Here is a 15,357-nt window from a genome sequence, read left to right on the forward strand (position 1 = left end):
ATTCTATTCTATTCTATTCTATTCTATTCTATTCTATTCTAATATCCCCCTGGAGGTGTTCAAAAAAGGATTGGACATGGCACTTGGAGCCATGGTTTAGTTGTGATGTTAGGTAATAGGTTGGACTTGAAGATCTCTGAGGTCTTTTCCAACCTGGTTGATTCTATGATTCTATGATTCTAAGAGCCAAATATGCTACTGTTATTAGTAAAGGACTTCAGCAGCTAATTAAACTCTCATGCTATTTGCTGACAAAGGCCAAAACTGCTGTAGTAGTTTTGGCTTACAGGTGAGGTGAGGCAGGGAAGGGAGGAATAACAACTAACAAGTCACCCAGGAAAGCAGGTGGCTGACAGTCATCATACCAACCTCACTTCACTGTGTGAACATAGAAGTGTAGTTCCTCTCTAGGTGGGGCCTTCACTGACTTGGAGAAGGCTGCCCTGCTTAATGCAAAGTGTCAGCCCAAACAGGTACAGATCCTGAACCTATATGTGCCATATGCATAATGTGCTATACAACCCTATGGATATGATCCTTCTGTGTATAGAAGCTCATTCATACATATATATACACATCTACATATATAAATGTAGATGTGAATGAATATATGAGAACTTCCTATAGCATACCTAAATAGAATAATAAAATCATGGAATTGTTGGGGTTGGAAGGGACCTCAAGATCATCTAGTTCCAACCCCCCTGCCATGGGCAGGGACACCTCACACTAGATCAGGTTGCCCAGAGCCACAGCCAGCCTGGCCTTAAAAACCTCCAGGGATGGGGCTTCCACCACATCCCTGGGCAACCTGTTCCAGTGTCTCACCACCCTCATGGTGAAGAACTTCTTCCTAACATCCAATCTGAATCTACCCATTTCTAGTTTTGCTTCATTCCCCCTAGTCCTATCCCTACCTGTCACCCTAAAAAGTCCCTCCCCAGCTTTCTTGTAGGCCCCCTTCAGACACTGGAAAGCCACAATTAGGTCTCCTCAGAGCCTTCTCTTCTCCAGACTGAACAGCCCCAACTCCCTCAGTCTGTCCTTACAGGAGACGTGCTCCAGCCCTCTAATCGTCCTTATTGCCCTTCTCTGGAGGCATTCACAATTACATTTGTCACAGCTAGGCACTTCACTCTGGACCAGGTTAACAAATGTATGAATGCACATATGGAAATGTATTCTCACTTGATAGAGCATGCAGCATGTTCTTACCTCAGAAAATTCTCAAAGGAAAACAGGCATTTATTTAAAGCTAGACCTGGACTTACGTTTTGCTGTCTATAAAGGGACTCTCAATTTGGGTTCTCTCAGACAGAGGAGATGTGTTCAGAAATCACTCAACACTACAGAATATGATAGAAGATTGGATTTCTCTGCTCTCTGAATTCCAGCTGACAAGTAACATCAGCACAAGGTTGGCTCCCAACAGCATAAGCTGGAGCTTATTAAGGAGTACAGTTGCTGGCAGCTCAGAGCTGGAGAACTGTGTCCTTGAAAGATAAGTGTGGCCTTCAGACCAGTCTTCAGACCACCTCCAGTCTGACATGCCTTTTCTTCCCCCATCTCCCAATTCAGGTAGAAATTTCTCACTTAGATAAATCCTAGGTAGACCTTCACCTGAAAGCCACAATCTGTCTCCTGGCGAGTCACTTTAAGGAAGGGTGTATTCAGGGAGTAGATTTTGTTTGGGGAACCTGAAACCGTAGGAATAAAAAGCTGAATTTGCCAGAAAGTTTGTTCAGCCAGTATAAGCTTTATTATGGAATAGCTTTAAACCTCCTTGGCTGAGAGTGAGAGGGTTTAGGTGCAGCTTTGGAAGGTGATTTATGAATAGATTTATATGTTAATCTGTTAATAAAAAATGTAGCGTACTGATAAAATATGTGACAATCATAACTCAGCTACGAGCCACATATTAAAGACTGCATCTGCTCTAGCAGAGGTTTTGATTATGTTTTTAAATGAGGGAATTGCATTGGCCTAGAAATAAAAGTTTTATCTAGAAAGATATGCCATGTAATTCAAAGATGTAACTGGGAATCTGCAAGTAAAAAAATAATAAACTACTTTAAAAAACAAAATGACATCTGGAAAGTGAAGTTTATCCATGAACACTTCAAAATGGAGTTCCTGTCAGGTGGCTCAGTAGAACTTAAATATAGGCAAAGCATTCTCAATCTTTTCCCAGAATTGCTTCCCAAACTGGATTTTGAATTAGATAATAATCTTGGCACTCCAGCTAGATTGAAGAAATAAATACATTCAGCAAAGCTGGGCCATCTCACGAGCACCCATGGGTTTGTGCTGCATATCAATGCCTACTTTCCCTGTGATTTTTCAAAGGACATTTTGAAAACTGGGAACAGCTCAAGGATGGTTCTGCAAGTAAACCTGAAATACAATACTTTTACATCTTTTTATTGACAAAATTCACAGCACTTTATAAAGAAGTGCCCCCATTTCACACCCAAGCATATACCAGGCAGATAAACTGGGCAGATTAACTTTCCTTCCAGTACCTGTGGGCAGATCCACAGATTTGGGCCCCATCTGGTGCCTATCCAGCATCTCTTGGGGATGTAAGATTCATCTATTATTTATAAGTTTTCTGATCAGCACCAGGGCTTTGTGAACATACTCTGCTTAAATTTTCCCAGTGAAGTATTTTCACCAGGAAAGATTACCTGAGTGACAATTTGTGCTGTAAACCATATTACTCACTGCTACCCATTGGTTTTTTTCTTCATTCAACTGTACAGAGAAAAACCAAATTAAACTCTGCCACTTATCCTTACACATTTTTATTTGTGCTGGTTTTGTCTGGGATAGAGTTAATTTTCTTCATAGTCGCTCGTATGGGGCTATGGTTTGGATTTGTGCTGAAAACAGCGTTGATAACTCGGGGATATTCTAGGCATTGCTGAGCAATCCACACTCTTACATAGAGCCAAGGCCTTTTCTGCTTCTCACACTGCCCCACCAGTGATCGGGCTGGGGGTGAACAAGAAGTTGGGAGGAAACACAGCTGGGACAGCTGATCCCAGCTGACCAAATATTCCACACTATATGACCTCATGCTCAGCACATGGAGCTGGGGGGAGAAGAAAGAAAGGGGTGGTTCAGAGTGATGCCATTTGTCTTCCCAAGTAACCGTTATGCATGATGGAGCCCTGCTTGCCTGGAGGTGGCTGAACGCTTGCCTGCTGATGGGAAATGGTGAATGAATTCCTTGTTTTCCGTTGCTGGTGTACATGGCTTTTGCTTCACTTATTGTCTTTATCTCAACCCATATTTTTTCCCACTTTTACTCTTCTAATCGTCCCCCGCTGCAGCAAGGCAGGGAGTCAGGGAGTGGCTGCTTGGGGTTTAGCTGCTGATTGGAGAAGGCCACACTAGAACAGGCACACCTCAAAGTGCCTCTGGCTGATATGAAACATCCTCTGCAAGTGTATGTCAGGATTTTGCAATAGGTGTACCTGTTTATTCTTTCAATCTCTTCAAATACAGTTTAATTTTAAGAAAGTGCAGACTGGATGGGGTGCCTGGTGCCATGGTTTAGTTGATTAGATGGTGTTGGATGATAGGTTGGACTTGATGATCTCAGAGGTCTTTTCCAACCTGGTTAATTCTATTCTATTCTATTCTATTCTATTCTATTCTATTCTATTCTATTCTATTCTATTCTATTCTATTCTATTCTATTCTATTCTATCCTACATACCAACTCTTCAAGTATTTTAAATAGTATTAACCTAACACAACCTAACCAGTCAGCATATAAATTTTGCAGGTTAGAAACTTCTTCACATCTTCCATTGAAACAAATAATTGAAATAAAAACATTTTATGAAATTCTAACAGTTTCTATTAAACTAATCAGATGAAAGTCCAGATAGGAACCTTGGAGCTAGAGGAAAATTTCTGGTCACAATATAAAGGAAAGGAAAAGAAAAACAGATGCCCTAAACAAACCAGGTCAATCGCTTGAGATGCAAGAAAAGCACATTCAAATCCTCTCTCTTGATGCTTCAGAAAATAACTTGTCTGAGAATATTTGCATCCCAAGCAACCATGTGTCTATTTCCTCTTTCAGATTTTACAGAGATATCAAAAAGTCTTGGTTTCATTTCAGTGCAGAAAAAGGGTGGAAATATTTGCATCTCTGAAAGGTTGGAAAAAATCATTTTCCACTCAGTTCAATTGAGAACTCTAAGTTTCAAGCAAAATCAGGGTGAACAGGGGGTAGGCACTGCACTGGGATTTATGGAATGCCTGCCAAGTAGCCTGCTTTTTACACACAGCAAAGAATAGCATTCCTTCCTAAGAAGTCCTAATCAGCATCGTGCATTTCTAAAAATTTGCTCAAAGGCTTATGTTTTTTAAGTGACCCTTCCACCTCCTCCATTAATTACAAACTCCATTATAAACCAGACTTTTCTATGGCCTCACTGTGAAAGCTGCAGATTAGGAGCTAACCTTGTTTCAGACCCATGCATAAATTAAATACACCATGTGCTCCCAGTACACATCATTTTTAAAGTGTGTTCTATAAAATGTCTAATACTCAGAGCTTACAATGCATACAAGGGAACCATTTAAAGATGGAGATGAAACATGTTGCAGGGATTTTGTTTAAGAGACACGAAAAGATTTAGGAACTAGTATCCATTTTAAAACTGTGCTTCTTGACTGCTGCAAGAATATCAATGCTACATGCCTTTGAATGCTACGTGCCAAAGCACCAAAGAGGTACTTTTGGATATCCCAGCTGGGGCATCTCAATATGCTGATGTTCAGAAATTCTTTAACAATGTGCCTCAGTTTTGGCAAGAAAGGCAGGTAGACAAAATCACAAGTGACCCCCCAAATAATTTGGCCTCAATTTGCTTCTGGATCTTGAAATTCAGCCAAAAATGTTTCTCAGAAAAATATTCACCACCACCACCAAAGTTTCTCATGCAGCTAAAACTCACTTGGTGAAAGATTTCCCAGGTCCCAAATGGAATCTCTGAAACACATTTCAGAAACAAAATGAGAAAGGGGGAAAAAAATCTCAGAGAAGTCAGTACAGTTTGTTTTGTGGAGCAGGAAGCGAGCTTGTACTGCTTCAGTTTCTGCTCCACTCACTAATTCTTATATAAAAGCTCAGCACTAACATCTTGGAGAAACAACCACAGAAAGGAAATGACTCCTTTAAAATACAGTCCAACAGCTGACACATCCTAAAATCTACCTCTCTTCCTCCTCTCCCCTGAAATCTCAACTGTTCTATAAGGCAATGTTACCTTCTTACACAACTTTTATTCAATAACTTGCCCTTATGATGCTCCATTTTGTCTTCTAGCCTACTGGAATTCCAAGACAATAACTTCTTATCCAAACAACATGGAGGAGCTACACTATACTACAGAGCATTCCTTGCTGTGGAGATTACATAATGAAGTTTATACCACTGGCAGTCCAACACAGGTTCAGGAGCAATACCATAACCTCAGCTTCTGCAACTGACAACTCCTAAAATGTATTTTCAGGAGTGACAGTTTCACAAAAAGATCTTTGAAGATGATGGAGAACTCTTGCTCATTTTAGCTGATTTTGCATTGGGTTTAAACGAAAGGCCTCCAGAGTCATTCAACAGGTAGAAGGAAAGAGCTTAGTCGTCTGAACTCCGTGAGCTGAAAACTTTTTTTAAATCAGAGAGTGATGGAATAGTTAACCCTGGGTTTGTGATACACAGTATTCATAAAGGGGATTAAAATCCAGAAAAAGAAGAATTTATTCCAACTGAAAAGCAATGACTGAAGTAATGCTGTGATGAAAAACATTATGGCTTGCTCAATGGCAGGAAATATTAATTTTCTGGTTAAAGAACAGATAACTGTCACGAAAAACATGCATTAGGTAAAATGAGCTAGTAAATCTACCCATTACAGAATGAGACACTTAAGTACTGAGTTTGCTGTGGGAGCAAGCAGTGGCATAGGAATATTGCTCCCATGAGATGCTGTGAACACCCTTGCTGAAGACAATGAAGAGTCATCTCCTTCACAGGAAGACTCTGGCCCTCTCTCCTTTCTGTGACAGCTATGGGGCTGAAATGTGCCCTTGTCTTTTCCCCAGTGCAGCCTATCAATATAGCTGACTGCACAAGGACATTCAGTGAAAATCAGCTTTAAACTTCACCTAACCTTGCTGTAGAGAGATACATTCCTCACTCTGCCAGGCTTTGCCCCTCAACAGGCATATCCCGCTCCCTGTAGACTCTGTTCCTCATGTTTCTGCCTTCAACTCAAGAAGGTTCCAATGGAAGGGAGCAGACATCTTTCAATGCAATGTTGCACCACAAAACAGTTTTAATACCACTGGCAATTTGAAGAGGAAGTCCCATGAGCAGAAATAAATCAGACCACAATTTCAGGACAAAAAAACTATCCCCAAATCAGGCCAAATAACACCCACACTGTGCTTTACTTACAAGCAAAGAAGAGATACAAACCAACCCAAATTAGCATTGTGACTGTTTCTTAAACTGCACTCTCACCCTTGCAAATTTCTTGCTTTTCTTGTCTCGCTTTCTGATCTGATCTTTAAAATGATGCACAGTGAAGGGAAGGTAGGAGGGGGTGCCTCTAATCTGCATCATGTGCTTTATGGAGCCAAGCCAAGCAGCTACTTAGGCAACCATTAGGTCGGGAAACAATCGCTTCCATCATTCCCAACACGTGTGTCAACATAATTCCATGCTCTCTTTGTCATGCAAAAACTCTTGGCAAAGTGACCGGATACACCCAGAAAGCAGGAGCAAACTAAGCTCATTATGTTAACCGGAGATCCCACAGCATCCTCCAGTGCCATAGAAGGAGACTTCCCATGTTTTGCGGTGTAGGGAAGGAAGCTTGCTGCACCAAAAAGGGCCCAAGCCAAGCCTGACTTCAGAAGTGTGTGAGGGAGATTCACAAATGGGTTTCATAGAAGGGGAACCCTTGTCTGACAAGCACAAGAGGCTGTGTCAGGCAGTGTGATAACAGGCATTGCAGAAGGTATGACACTTTGTATAAACTAGAGACTTCCCTCTCCTGTGTGCTTGCTGGAAGCTTTCCAACCATGCTAATATGGCTCTGCAAAGAGAAACTACTGCCAAATGGGAGTATCAGCTTCTCTAACTCTTCATTGTTGTCACTGGTAATTCCAGACTTTGTTTTCATTTTAAAGGAAGATTCAATGCATTTTACAACCATTAAACATGTTTTCTTTTCTCCAGCTATACTTGTAACTCTTACTATCAGCAAAAGGCTTGTGCATATTAGAATGGCTGTCATACTGCTCTAATGGCTTCTTTGTATGGCCAGGTACATGAGGAAAGCCCTTCAATCTATCTCAGAATTCCTGAATGTATCTTCAGTGCTCTAGGCAACTGTAGAAGAAAGTAAATATCCCAGAGTGCAAGTACTTATTTATTTAACATAAGCAGTTGGGCTTTTCACTAACAACTTTTGCTGCATCTTTTGACTCCAGATTCAGTGCAGTGGGAAGAAAGTCCTCATACTGCTGGTTATTTGCAAGCCCTTTCAAAGTTTAGCTGCTTTACCTCCATTCTGCCATGGGTAACATACATCTTTCAATGTGTTTTGCCTTCTGAATGCTTGAAAGTCCAACCTTGTTTTTTGTAATTCATTCAGCAAAGCACAGCTCCTCAGCAATCCATATTCACAGAGGCCAACAATGGCTAAAAATGAGGATGGACGAGAATAGTAAAAGCTTCTCCTACATGTTGCTGACATTTCCTCTAATGAAAGCCAAGGATTTCTATTGATTGTTGTGTTTAAAGCTGTATCAGTCACGCTACATGCTTTGTTCCTTAAGATGCCATACTTTTGGCAGATCCTGTTACCACCCAAACACTCAAGAATTAAGAGCAGAGTGTGCTGTCCAAATGGGCAAGCACAGAAGAGCCCTTCCCCCAGCACTATCATTGGAGTGGGAATAAGCATCTGGTTCTGACTTTGTCTTCTCCCTGCTTCATCACTCTGGGCAAATTTACACTATACAGCTTCTGAAAATGTGCATCAAATATTACACATTCATGAGCAAGTCAACTAAAACAAGAGAATTAAAAATGAACATACCTGAATAAGAGAAACGTTGTGTAGACTAAGTCTGAAGAGGTAGTTCCTGCATGAACAAGCAGAAAAATTACAAACTGTTAGGCTAACAAAGAAGGAAAGGAGAGGTTATAAAACCAGCTCATAGTTTTTGGTCATTCATTTCTACAGACAAGCTTTTCTTGGAGTCTTTGCCACAATGTCAAAACAGCTCTATGCCCCTTGTTCATCAGTGTCTTAATGAACCCCCATAACAAAATTTTGAGCAGGTCAGGAGTAAAATATTACAGAACTCATAACGAAGAACCACAATTAAATCCCAACAACACTGGGACTGTTTTCAAACCCACAAACAACTTTAGCTGAAGTCCTGTAATGGCTGCACTCATGTTTTTCTCTACATATTGAGAAAACTGGGGTTGAAGAGAAGTCAACTGGAACAAAGCTGATGCCATATCTGTTCTTGTGGGCACTCCTATTCAGGACTTTGTGGAAAAGGAGTAGAGGACAGATACTTCTCAGCAGAATCTCTCTGCACAGAAAACCAGCAGGGAAATCAAGGCAGTGGCATACTCCCAATCCTCCTGTCACTGCATCTCCACAGACAAAGCAAGGGAATTCCTGACAGAAGTCACTGTAGCATGAGATACTACACATCAGCTGAGCTCCTGTAATCCTCCTTTTGCATGTTCATATCCCATCACAAATAGGAGGGAACACACATTTGCATAAACATCAATAGATGAGACATAGTTAACAGGATTATCTCACATTTTTGACTGCTAAGGCAATGCATTTTCCAGGACCCTGCCAACATAATAAGCCATATGGACTTGATTGTGTGCTTGAGGGTTTTGGCCGTGTCTAACTTTGTATTGTTGCATCCCCATCTATCAGTGGTCTAAAGAGCTGTGATCTTTTTCTAGCTTCCCTGTCACCACATTCTCCAGGTGAGTTACTTTTTTGGAGGTGGCTCTATTTAAGTAGTAGAAAGTACCACACTGATGATACAGCTTCAGCCACTCTAGAAGTGCTAATATATAGACATTCCCCTATCTATTAAAAATGGGAGTATCACTCCCTAGGTCAGTAAAGTCAGAAAAAATTCAGTAGAAAGCTCCTATAGTGATGGAAAAGTCCTAAAGACTCTTCTGAATGGCCTTGTTTAGGGTGTGTAGTCAGCAGCACACTCTGCCCAAGCAAATATAGTCATTTAAACTATGGCATACAAGAGATTCATATTGGATTGCAATGACCACTACAAGGCTTGAGAAGTTTTTCCTTCTACTGTTGTCTCTCACTTGTGTATCACTTAAATCATAATCATAGAGTTGCCTATATACTTTGTCCCAGTTCTAGAAATAAATCAAAAGCTCTCAGCTGCTACTGACTGTCAACAAAGAAGGACGGGGACAAGGGTGATGGGGAACTCAGGAAGTCAGACTCATGGTATCAAATTTTCAGCTCAGCTTTGATATGCTCTTTTCTTCTTTTTTTCTTCTTTTCTTTTTTTTCCATCATCCTAATCTGTGTTGGGTCTTGCTACCCAGAATAAGGATAAGACCCATCAGCAATATCTGGAAAAAATAAATCAGCAATATGTACCCTCACACTCAACATCTCCCTCTTCTCTCCTAATCCTATGACTGGAGGTTCGTCAGTCCTTTTGTACAGTCTGAAAGCCTATTCTGTCTCAAAGGGCTGCATACTTTCCCAAGCAATTTGTTATTAATTCTTTAGACTTAAATATTCTATTCTGCAGGCACATGCAGCAGACCAGAGACACTAAGCTTACACAGAGCTAAAATTTCAAAATGGAGATAAATTCTCATCCAGTGACTAGCCTGACGTCTCCCTTAGAAAAGCACATGCTGCTCTCACCAAAATATTAATGCAACTTCAACACATCAAATGCCTTGAACTAAAGCCTTCTCCTGGAAAAGTTAAGCATGTCACTGGCCTCCAATCTTACAACACCCTAAGGAGAAAGTTCTCATAACTGAAGACTTGAAGTTGCTCTCCTGTTGTTAAGCATGCTATTTAAATGCATTGATTTTGGAAGTCTTATAATGCAGATTTCACCTCCTTGTTTTAGTTTTGTGAAAAGCTGGACAGTTTGACTGACTAATAATTTTTAATATTAGGTTTCTTTCCCTGATAGCACTGCAGAGCAAATTTAACCAAAATATCTTTAATGGAAGAGACATATCTAAAGGGCACAATTTTCATTACACTCAGCCAAAACAGAAGCAGACAGGAACAGTGTCCATTTAAATAAAACCAGTCTCTGTCCTCTTAGTGACTGCTGCACAGCACCTGGACAAAGCATTAGCAGAGATATTACTTGAGTGGCTGAGACCTAAACCAGGGTGGAATGGAGTACTAATGGGGCTAGCACTATGATCTTACACAGCCTTCGTACTAACCTCAGCTCTCTAACTCTGACCTTGTGGCTTTCTTACAGAAATGAGGGTTTCCTTACATTTTTCATCAGCTTTCCTCACTTGCTGTCTGCACAGCCACTGGCAGTTTCTTTTTGTTTGTTTGATCCTGCTCACATCTTATCAGCAGTGATATGAACACTGGTGTCAGACCAGGCTATCAGAGACACCTCCAGACTCATAGTTGACCTGCTCAGCTAGAACAGACTAATCCTTAATTAATAACATGCTTTATTAAGAATAGTTGTTCTGCAAAGCCATACCAGGAGTAAAAAGCCAAGGGGAAAGATCTGCTGAATATGACTGTGCCATTTTTATGAATTACATTTTAACTGCAATTTCAGTCTAAGAATGAGCAAGGTCCCTGAATGACAGGCACGGTTTATTGTACCTGGAATTGCCCCATTTGTGTCTTTTTTTTCTGCTTGTGTTTGAAGTTATGTCTGTTTAATACCTTGGTGAACTATAATTTAAAGCAACTGAAAGAGTAGGATTAAGAAATAAATGAGAACACTGAGATTTCTGCATGAATGGATGAGATGTCTTTGTGGTCTTTTCTTTTTCTCCCATTTTGTCTTGTAAGTGAGCACTGGCTAATTCTGTTCTCTCTTAAATTAAACCCATCAGAACAAGGCCAGGAGAGCGATTGCCTGGTTCAACCACCTATTCTAACAATCTCTTTCTCCTGTATAAAAAGGTGGTACAGAAACATGGAGGGATAGGTCAGCCTTCTTACTCACTTTCTGTACCAGTAAGTCATACCACATCACTCTATGGTATTAAAACACAACCTTGGTGTGTTTTAATACACACCCCAGCCCAGAGGTGGCTGCACTTCATCTCCAAAGCAAGTGCCTAAACTCATCTAAGTAACTCTGGGACAAATGGTATTACAGAATTGCAAGGTGCCTCAAACTGCTAATTATTATCACTACTAGCCTTATTATTCATGAACACCAGTGCATTTCTTGAAAATGCCCATGTTAAATAGTAACAGTTTGAGTCTCAGCCAAGACTGTGGTTTTGTTAAGACATGAAGTGGGTTGATGGTTCTTCCTCTAGAGATTGATTCATGGCAGATGCCTATTTAAACAACCTGAGGATATATCCTCTCTCTGTCACCTTTGACTGCAGGGGTGTATTATCCCTCAGCTCAAACACATGAAGGTAGCTGCTGTAAAGACCTTCCTGCTCTAACAATCCAGTCTTGAAGAATTTGCCATCTGAATATATACAGAAGAGTAAAATAAGATATGCTGTTCTCATTTACATTTAAAGCACAGATTGAGCAACTCGGCCAACATCACAGAACATATCTGCAGCACAACCAGGAGTTGGTCTCCTGGTCCATTAGTCTATGCCCTGGTTAGGAGAACAACTTGCCCCCAGAGCTGGGGCACACTGGTGCTGAAGTGCCATTTGCACTAATGAAAATTGGGTGGATGTTGAATTACTTTCCCAAACTGGGCCCTCTATGCTAGTCTGTGTATGAAGAGAGCCAAGCTGTAGTATAAATCCTGTAGATGAAAGTATTTGTTAATTGGCTTTGTAATTTGTATTTGGCTGCCTTGTAAAATGATTAAGTGCTCACTGTGCCTGGTACCACAAAGCATACATACCAAAATAGCAGCTGAGAAGTGTTTCAAAAAAAGGTGGAAGAATATAGTCATTTAAATCTGCTTGCCATGACATTCCCAAGCCAAAGCTGTTTATTAAGTGTTTATGCCATATAGCCAAGCACACCTTGGATGAACTTTCTAACATGATGCCCACGCACTTGTTCACACATTGCCTGGCCTTGAAACAATTTACAGCCAAGGCAAAGTATTTCTAGGATGCCACTGAGCAACAGAGCTACAAGGCAAAGTAATTCTTTCCAATGGAAAGTCACATAACAAGAGTGTTTGAATAATAGCAGAGACCCTTCCTTAGAGAACCATACTCTTAGGAGTTTCAAAATTATAAGGCTTGCAACATGCTTTAGATGCTCATTCTGGTCTCTTTTCAGACACTACATCTGCTAGCACTATGCTGGCCAATTAAAAAGTGTTTCCTTCTAATTAAAGGAGAGCACACTTTTCAGTTCTGCTGTGCTAGATCAGGAGGAACATCCCTGGAGCCAATGGACTGAACAGATGTAAATGAAAGGCTACTCTAGCTTCAGGTTGTTTTAAATTTAAATGAGTGAGATTAGTTTACACTTCTTAACTCTGTCCCCCTCCAATACACACCAACCAGGAAAGACAACCTCTCTGAGCTTCAGAACAACCCCTGCTAGCAAATCAGGAGCCACAAGATCCCTAATGCTGACCTCCAGCAGGACCTCTCAAGACTTTGACATGTACACAGAAACCAACAACACGTTGCCTTGTCTCAACCGGTCTGTGTTACTAGAAAACACGCACACCTGTTCACATGTTTCTACTTGTCTGCACCTTATAGTAGACCTGAGAAGATCACCCCTTCTTCATTACAGGGCAGGCTACCTCTTCCAGTGTTTGATAACCCTCTCAGTAAAGAAATGCCTCCTAATGTCCAGCCTGAACCTCTGCTGGCACAGTTTTGATCCATTTGCATGTATGCTATCCCTGGATCCCAGGGAAAAGAAAAAGAGATCAGCAGCCCTCTTTGCTTCCCCTCCTCGGTGGGGAATTGTGCTGCAATCAGGAGCCAGGTCAGCAAGAGGGACTCCGAACTGTCACAGGGTAGATAATAAGAAAAATAATTAACAGAACAGGGTCCTTTGGGTGACACAAAACAAGACACAGAATTATGCATGTGACAAAGCTAATGCTCCCTTCTGGCACTTCTGGAAGCCATGTGCTGCGGCTGAGTCTCAGGCTAGGAGCCAGCACCTCCTGTCAGTTCTTCCTATCTTTGCTCCTGGAGGCCTTAGATATACTTTGCACTTCCACAGTACATGACAAACACAGTTTAGTATGCTTCACAGCAACCTGGGAGCTGGTTAGCATCATTCCCCCTTTATACTAATAGAGAAAATGAGCCAGAGAAAGGTTAAATGACCTTCTCCAAAGCACACAGCAAGTCAATGATGGAATTGAGTTCAGACCCCAGGGCTCCTGACTACCAAATCTCACACTAGATTAATGCACACTGTCTCTATGCAGGTCCAGATATGGCTGAACTTTTCATACAGTTATCCACAATTCTGAACTAGCCAACCATCCTGAGAAACCCAGCTCCTGAAGGTGTTTCTGGCCTTTGCTCTCAGGAGTTAATTACATGCCTGCTCCAGAGTGTGATGTGACAATCGGTTTAGAAATGCTATTCCAGTGATTCATTTGAAGAGTCTGACATACACATGCTGCAGAAAAGGTGGAGAGTCAGCATCTCCCTTACAGGCTGGATTCTTATTCACCAGTAATATTGTTTCTACTGAAGAAAAACTTGTCTGGTACATCATTCTTCCTTAAAAATCAATAGGTGCTCAACAGAGAACCATACTGAATAGTATACAGGAATATGATGCAGTTTCTGTATGAGCAATTGCTTTTCCCAAAGCAACATTCCTCGCTGATAAATCCAGCCACAGCCAGCAGAGCATCCATTTAGAAGAGGCTCCTTATGCAAGCAGCATATCGTTCTGATTAAGCAGCTTCCAAAATAAGGCAGAACCCTAGCTACTGTTTCTGGGTTGCCATTGATGGGCACTTAGTACTCCCCAATAAAAACAGCGATGAAAAACAAATCCTCTATATCCCAGTCAACGGAGAGCAACCATTGACTCCAGTGGCACAGGGTGCACGGCACAGATCTGCTCAGACTCCGTGCTGCAGACTCAGGGCCAGCTCTAGGAAGAGTCAAAAGAGGCAGATGCAGAACATGCAGGACAACTGCAAAGCTGTGACATCCTTGGACTATACTGGTATACAGAAATCTGTATAGATGGCTGCTGCCATGGGAGGGAGAAGCAGGACGTGGATAAGCAATCTGGTCCTCTCTTGCATCAGCTTGCAAGGGAAGCAGCAAACTAGCTCTAGTGTCTCTGGCCTTTCTCTTTCCCATGGCAGGAGAGGCAAAGCCTCCCTCTAATATGCTCCCACCTCCTTGGGGATGACAGTGTTTGCTGCACTCCAGAGATACCTTGAACCAGATGTTTTCTGGAGGGTAGCAGTACACACACACTTCACAGAATGGGGAGTGGGATTATTTATTTTTTTTGTGTGCAATTGTTTGAACTTATTTATAAAACATGGGGGAACTTTGTTGTTGGTTGGGTTCTGTTTGCTTGTTTGCTAGCTTGGGTCGCATTTCCCTCCCCCTGTTTCACTAGATGAGTTTCTTCAAAACCTCAGAGATGGAAACTGAGCCAAATTTTCAAAGCCTGCATGTGGGTTTGTTCCTATTTTCCTGGAAGAGTCCATCTTTCAGACCTTCATGTATTATCCCACATGCCACCTCAGGTCTCTCCTGACATGTGGCTGACAGCTCTTCTCTCCCCCTCTCATGCAGTTGGCAGAGTCACAGAGCACTTCCAGTACCTCGAATATGGCCCTGAGCTGCATGAGGACCTTTGGGCAACTATTTGCCCATTACTTTAAGTTGTGCTTTCAATAAGTAAAACTCCTCCTCTTATGACACACTGATTATCGTTCAAATATTCCCTGGCAGGCCCCCCAGCTGCCTACTTAGGCTGATAAACACGCTAAGTTCTGTCAAGCTTTCCTCATACTCTGGATGAGTTCAATATGACTTGCATGCAAATACTGATAGAGTTGGCTGGTGAGCTTAGGTTGTTGCCAAGCAATCCCTTCTCTTTCTTGTGGCTTTTATACCTTTGCAGTGGCACA

The 15,357-nt window shown here is 41.5% G+C and overlaps 1 protein-coding gene across 1 annotated transcript in view; it reads right to left on the reverse strand.

The window, feature by feature from the left end:
* Nucleotides 1–15,357, reverse strand: part of SEMA5B (semaphorin 5B) — a 286,627-nt gene that overhangs the window by 102,116 nt on the left and 169,154 nt on the right. The window contains exon 5 of the mRNA XM_054176331.1: nucleotides 8,130–8,175. Coding sequence (XP_054032306.1) covers nucleotides 8,130–8,175 — 46 coding nt within the window. The remainder of the gene's footprint in view (nucleotides 1–8,129; nucleotides 8,176–15,357) is intronic.

Source organism: Dryobates pubescens, chromosome 2 (assembly GCF_014839835.1).
Source record: "Dryobates pubescens isolate bDryPub1 chromosome 2, bDryPub1.pri, whole genome shotgun sequence".
In the NCBI taxonomy this organism is placed as follows: Eukaryota; Metazoa; Chordata; class Aves; order Piciformes; family Picidae; genus Dryobates; species Dryobates pubescens.